Source organism: Condylura cristata, unplaced genomic scaffold, assembly GCF_000260355.1.
Source record: "Condylura cristata isolate star-nosed mole 26May11 unplaced genomic scaffold, ConCri1.0 scaffold00054, whole genome shotgun sequence".
NCBI classification, from domain to species: Eukaryota; Metazoa; Chordata; class Mammalia; order Eulipotyphla; family Talpidae; genus Condylura; species Condylura cristata.
In genome coordinates, this window is record NW_004567155.1 from 1493723 (window position 1) to 1500233 (window position 6511).

The following is a 6511-nucleotide window of genomic DNA, read 5'->3' on the forward strand; positions in this document are numbered from 1 at the left end:
GTGGCCACCCCTGGGGTAAGTTCCTGCTCCCTGGGGAGCTGCTGGACTCCAGGGCCAGCAGGGGCATCTCCCCGGGGCGGGGCCGGGGCCTCACCAGGACAGGTCTGATTGGCCAGTGCATGGTGGACAGCAGGGACAGAGGGCAGGGCCAGGCAGGGGCTCAGGCTGGGTGGGGGCTTGGGACCTGGGGGTGGGCCCCTGGGGGACCCTCAGTGGCCTGGGCGCCCGCAGGGGCGGGCAGTGGACTTTGTGGATGTGAGCGAAGGCAACGCGCGCTGGGTGCAGGACTTCCGCCTCAAGGCCTACGCCAGCCCGGCCAAGCTGGAGTCCATCGACGGTGAGCAGGGCCGGGCCGGTCTGCGGCCAGCAGCACAGGGAGGGGCTGCTCTGGCGCCCTGCCCATGGCCTGACCTGCGGGTGTCTCCCCAGGCGCCCGGTACCACGCGCTCCTGATCCCCAGCTGCCCCGGGGCCCTGGCTGACCTGGCCAGCAGCGGGTCCCTGGCCCGCATCCTGCAGCACTTCCGCTCCGAGAGCAGTAGGTGGCGCGGGCTGGGGAGGGCCACTGCGGGGCCGCTGGGGGGGGGGGGCAGCAGCCCAGGGACCCTCGCCGAGAGCCAGAGGGGACCCCGGGGCCGTGCCGGGCCTGCTACCGACGCATGCACGGGCCCCCGGCGGGAGCCAGGCCTGCGGCTCCCGCGTGCCTGCGGCTCCCGCGTGCCGACCGCCAGCCCGGGACGGGCTCGGGCCTGAGGAAGGCCAGTGAGGGGCGGGGGTCGGTGTGGGCTCCCGTCTGGGCCGGCCGCAGGGCGGGGCCTCAGCCACGCCCCTGCCCACAGAGCCCATCTGTGCCATCGGCCACGGTGTGGCTGCGCTCTGCTGCGCCACCGACGAGGACGGGTCCTGGGTGTTCCGAGGCTACAGCCTGACGGGGGTGAGCTGGGGCGGGCGTGCCGGGGGCGACCGGCCCCTGCCGTGCCCTGGGGTGTCTGAGGCGGCAGCTGCTCCCCCGCAGTGGCCGAGGGAGGGTCACGCAGGGAGGGGCTGGGCAGGGGCTGGTGGGCAGGGACTTGGGACTGAGCCTGGAGCCAGCAGGGAGGGCCCCGAGCCAGGCGGGTAGGCGCGGGGTCCTAGGTGGGCGCCCACCCCCCGGGGCCACCCAGGCAGCGGCTGGGGCGGGGAGCGGCCGGGGGAGGCCCAGGCCTGCAGCCTCGCAGCCCTGGGGTGCCGGCCCTCCGCAGCCCTCCGTGTACGAGCTGGTCCGGGCGCCCGGCTTCGCGCACCTGCCCCTGGTGGTGGAGGACTTCGTGAAGGACGCGGGCGCTGGCTTCAGTGGTGAGCGCTGGCTGCCTGGGGGCAGGGTGGCCTGGGGGCTGCACCGCGGGGGGGGGCGCCAGCCTGAGCTGCGCCCGCCTCCTGCAGCCAGCGAGCCAGGCGCACTGCACGTGGTGCTGGACCGCCACCTGGTCACCGGCCAGAATGCCGGCTCCACCGTCCAGGCCGTGCAGAACCTGCTCTTCCTCTGTGGCAGCCGGTGAGGGCCACGCGTCCTGCAGGAAGCGACCTGGCCCCGGACACCCCAGCTGCCCCCTGACTACCAACCCTTGCCCGTCCCGGGGGCTCAGCTCCGTGCGGGGTCCATGGCTGGGGCCCCCGGAGCTGGCTCTGCACCCGCTGGGTGCTGGAGGGGCCCACAGGCCTGCGAGCCTCTGCGGGGGCTCAGAACACACCCCCTGGGTGAGGCTGGGATCCTCAGTGGCTCCCTTCTGACTCGAGGGCGGCAGCTGTGCCCTCCCCAGGCCTTGCTGTGGGTATTGGCCGCCGTCCACCCCGCTCCCCAGAGGGCCTGGCCTGGGCCAGGTTCCCTCGTGCTCGCCCTTCTCACCCACTTGGGGGCTGGACCCCAGCCTCTGGGCCCCCTGGTAAGACCCGGGCACAACCATGTGGCCAGGGGACTCTGGCCCTGATGCCCTACAGCCTCTACTGAGCCTCTGCATCCAGGGGTGGTGCTGGTGTGGCCCTGACCTGGCGACCTGCCCGCTAGCCTCAGGCCTCGGTCTGCTAGGCGCTGGGGCGGCCATCTGCCTGGAGCCGTGGATGGACCCACCAGAGAAATAAACGCCTGCCCCTGTAGCCTGTGTCCGCCTGGTGACGGTGTGGCGGGTGCTGGGCCACAGGCAAGGGGCCCCCACACACGAAGTGTCTAGAGGGGCACAGCTCAGGCTCAGGCAGGGCCAGACACGTGTCTCCTTTCAGGGTGAAAGGATTGGGGGGGGGGCTCCTCACCTGGCCAGGCAGCTGGGCAGGAGGGCCAGGCTGAGGTGAGGGCCCTGCATCTGGGCACCCAGTACCCCCACACACCCGCAGAGGGCCACCGACAGCAGACCTGCAGTTGGGGGGGTGGCCACCACCCCCAGGGCGAAGGCAGGCATGGGGGCCCAGGTGCTGGCCCACCAGGAGGCCAGGAGGGGCTGGCCAGCCTGTAGCAGGGAGGCTGGGGTCACCAGGCCCCCCCACCTGCCACCCTCCCGGCAGCTCGCGGGTTCCGGCCGCGGGCTCAGAAGACGCACCCCGCGCCGGGCTGGTGGGTCTCCAGCGCTCCCCCAGCCCAGCCAGGCCGGCGCCGCCGGGTGCCTGGAGCCCGCGGGGACGGCTGAGGCCAGGCGCCGCACAGGAAGTGAATGTTTTAATGCATTAGCGAAATTTTACATAAAATCAGAAATCTATGATCCGTGTCTGCTCTGATCGGTACAAAATGCGACGCCTCACCCCGTGTGCAGTCAGACCCCGATTCGATTCCCCGGCGCGGTGTCCCTCAGGGCTACTTCCCGTTCTCGGCGCTGAACATCCGCTCCTGGGAAGGGGCCGGTGAGAAGAGGGGCGCGCCTCAGCCCCCCACCCGCCCTGCGTCTGCGGGCCTGGGGCGCCCCCCGCCCGCGCTCACCGTCAGCATCCGCTCCAGCTTCACCGCGTCGGCCGCGAACTTGCGGATCCCGTCGGAGAGTTTCTCCACGGCCATCTGGTCCTCGTTGTGCAGCCAGCGGAAGGCCTTCTCGTCCAGGTGGATCTTCTCCAGGTCGCTGGCCTGGGCTGGGGGGCAGAGGTGGTCAGCGCCGCCGCCCCGCCCCTTCCGGCCCGCCGGGCCCCGCCCCTTCCGGCCCGCCGCCGCCCCCACCCACCGGCCTTGGCGGAGAGCACGGGCGCCAGCTTGGACGAGTCCTTCATCAGTTCGCCCAGCAGCTTGGGCGAGATGGTGAGGTAGTCGCAGCCCGCCAGCGCCTTGATCTCGCCCGTGTTCCGGAAGGAGGCGCCCATGACGATGGTCTTGTAGCCGAACTTCTTGTAGTAGTTGTAGATCTTGGTGACGCTGCGGACGCCTGCGGACGCGGACACGCACGTCCAGGGCCGCCCCGCGGACGCCCCCCGGCTGCCCGCGGCGCCTGCCCCCCCGCCCTCGGGCACGCACCAGGGTCCTCCTGGGGCTCGTAGGATTTCTTGTCCGAGTTGGCCACGTGCCAGTCCAGGATGCGCCCCACGAAGGGGGAGATGAGGGTCACCCCCGCCTCGGCGCAGGCCACGGCCTGGGCGAAGGAGAAGAGCAGCGTCATGTTGCAGCGGATGCCGTGCTGCTCCTCCAGCTCCCTGCGGGCGGGCGGCGGGCGGGCGGTGAGGGGCCAGCCGGGCCTCTCGCCCCGAGGCCTGGGCCCTGAAGCCCAGGACCGAGGCCCTGCCGTGCTCACCCTCGCCCCTTCCCCGGGCAGCGTCTCTGTTCTCGGGCCTGCTCGCCCCTGGCCAGGCTGCAGGGCCCTCCGCCACTGAGTGGACGCGAGACCGGCCCCGGAGGCGAGCGCGTGGTGGGGCGCCCTGGCGCCGGCCCTGAGCCAGGGGCCCATCCGGACGCCAGCGCAGGGGTGGGTGGCGGGGGAGGGGATGGCACCAGGCAGGGCTGCTGGGCTGGCCGGCGCTGCCCCGGGCGCGCTGCCCGGCCTGCCCCACTGCCTCTGGCTTGGGAACTGGCTCCAGCCAGGGTAGAGGTGTCCACAGACCAGGCCAGGGCACTGGCCTGAGCCCGCGGCCAGACACTCACTTTCCAGCCTGAATCCCCTCCCAGGTGGACGACAGCTTTATGAGGATCTGGTCCTTGCTGACCCCGACCTCCCGGTAGAGCTCGATGAGGCGCCGGGCGCGGGCCACCATGGCCGCCTGGTCGAAGGAGAGCCTGCGGCGGGCAGGGCGGCGTGAGGGGCTGTGTCGGCGGGGACCCCACAGCAGCAGCCCCCCGCCCCTGCGCACCTCGCGTCTACTTCCGTGGACACCCGGCCTGGAATCTTCTTCAGTATTTCCGCTCCAAACACCACAAAAAGCTTGTCAATAGCATTTTTAATCTGGTCTTCCCGAGACCTGAAATTCAGGGGAAACAGCGGCTGGGAGTGAGCCAGGCCCAGCCAGGCCCAGCCGGGGCACGGCTGGGCTCAAGCAGCCCCTGCAGCCGCCGCTGCTCAGCCCTCCTTGATGTCCAGGCCGGGCCCAGCGGGGCTTCAGGGCACCACAGCTTTCCTGTCTCCCTGAGGGCGCCCTCACCCACACCGCTGGTGCCCGGGGGCAGAGGCACCAACCTCTGAAAGGAGGTGCGGGCGCAAGGCAGGGCGTGCCCCCGCAGGCCGGACCGGAGCTCGGAGGGCCTGCTGGCCAGCTCGGCCGACCCTGCAGGCCGCGCTCGGCTGTGGAACACCCTAGTGAAAACAGAGCCCGGGGCTTCCGGGGCGCAGCCGTCGCCGAGCCCGACCCCGGCCAGGAGTGGCCCGAGGCGCGGCAGCCCTCTCCTGTCCCTGCTGCCCCCTCGGCTGCAGGCTGCGCTGTTCCTCACCCTGTCTCTGGGGAGTCCTCTCACCCTCCATCTTTGGCCTCATCCCAGCTCTTGGATGCATTAAAGAAAACAAAAACGGAGTCCAGAGAAAGTCGAGCTGGCGGCTGAGCGCGCGGGGCCCCGGGGCGAGTGCGCCTGGGCTGGGGGGCGAGGCCAGTCACCCACACCCCTCAGACCCGGGGCGGCGCCTGGGGCCAGGGCTTGGCTGGGCACTCACCCGCCCAGCTTCCTGCCGTAGGCCATGGCTTCCTCCACCAGCTCTTGGTAGGCGGGCATCTGGGCCGCGGCCAGGATCAGGGACGGGTTGGTGGTGGCGTCCTGGGGCTTGAACTCGTCGATGGCTGGGGACAGCGGGAGGTACGTAGGGCGGCTTCCACCGCGGGCTCTGCGCCGGCCCCGGGGACGCACCTCCTTGTCCCGGAGGCCGGCCAGGGCAGTGCCTGCTGACAGGCCGTCCCACGGAACAGGGACAGGGCCCTCTTCCACAGCCACTGGCCTTCTCTGAAAGAGAAGTCTTGGTTTGGGAGCCAGGGGCCCCAAGAAACAATGCTCGGCTTGGGGGCTTCCCCCTCGCACACTGACCGCTTCCAGGCGATGCCTGGGTCGGCGGGTTGCCTGGAAAACTCGTTTTTCAAAGCGTCCTTTGATGGCGCAAAGACCAAGGCAGCCAGGGACAGGCCAGCAGGACCTGTGGGCTAGAGCCTGGCTGTGCACCCTGAGCGGCCCCTCAGCAGGCCCCGGGAGGAAGGCCAAGGTGCTCCGGCGGGGCGGCCACCCAACAGGCGAGGGGGCCGAGCTATTTCCGGGAGGGGCGCAGCTCTGCTGGGCCGGGATCCCCTGAGGTTCAGGAGGGGGTAGCCGGGCCCCTTCCCCTACAGCGAGGGGTGGGGCGTGCGCAGGAAGGCGCCGCCGAGCTCCGGGGAGCTGGAGAGGGTCAAAGTACAGGCGCCGGCTCTGTGCTGTGCTGCTGTGCGAGGCCAAATGTGCTTATTCACCCGCAGGCGGCCGGATAAACAATCCACTCGCCTTACCCAGAGGAGCCAGTTTCCCAAGTCAGCATGAGAAAGCAGAAGAGGGAAGTGCGTGAGCAGCCTGTGCCCCGGGCGTGCCCTGGCCCCGTGGGTCAGCCGGCGCTGCCCTCAGAGCTCTGAGCCCCTGGTGCCCACCTGCCCAGAGGCCCCTGCCCAGGCTTGCGGCTACCCACGACCACCCCCTGCCGCCGTCAGCAGCGGCCGCGGCAGGGCAGGCAGGAGCAGTGCTGCAACAGGAGGCTTGCAAAAGCGGTTCTGTCATCACGCTTCTGGTCCTGGGGGGAGGGGGCAATGCACCTCCAAACCACAAACGGTGGACACTGGCTCTGGCAGGTGCCTGGCTCTTCCCTGCCAAAGGCCTGGCAGCCACCCCTGACCCACTGACCCAGCCACCCCTGACCCACTGACCCAGCCGCGGCCGGCCTTGGGGGGCTGCCAGCAGCGCAGGGTGCACCGGGGCGGGGGCCTCCCAGGGCGCGGCTGCCGGGCGAGCGCTCAGAGGGTTCGCGCCAGGAGCTCCGAGAACCGGACCGCGAGGCCCAAAGCCGCCTGCTCCCGTCTTCCCCGCCAGCCCCCGCGCGCAGGGGCCCGAGCGCCCCGCCCTCCCCTCCGCG

General features: G+C 71.4%; 2 protein-coding genes across 2 annotated transcripts in view; one reads left to right on the forward strand and one right to left on the reverse strand.

Annotated features, from left to right (window-relative positions):
• Positions 1–2132, forward strand: PDDC1 (Parkinson disease 7 domain containing 1; the record flags this gene model as incomplete). The annotated part of the gene is made up of 6 exons (XM_012734344.1): positions 1–15; positions 232–337; positions 430–537; positions 839–933; positions 1241–1334; positions 1422–2132. Coding segments are annotated over 6 exons (534 nt in total), but the record flags the coding sequence as incomplete, so codon positions are not given.
• Positions 2133–2665: 533 nt separating this feature from the next.
• The window catches only part of TALDO1 (transaldolase 1), a gene marked incomplete at its 5' end in the record, with an annotated part of 7169 nt that continues 3323 nt past the window's right edge, over positions 2666–6511 (reverse strand). The window contains 7 exons of the mRNA XM_012734345.1: positions 2666–2853; positions 2944–3089; positions 3179–3376; positions 3466–3641; positions 4087–4218; positions 4293–4400; positions 5084–5207. Of these exons, the coding sequence (XP_012589799.1) occupies positions 2821–2853; positions 2944–3089; positions 3179–3376; positions 3466–3641; positions 4087–4218; positions 4293–4400; positions 5084–5207 (917 nt within the window). The remainder of the gene's footprint in view (positions 2854–2943; positions 3090–3178; positions 3377–3465; positions 3642–4086; positions 4219–4292; positions 4401–5083; positions 5208–6511) is intronic.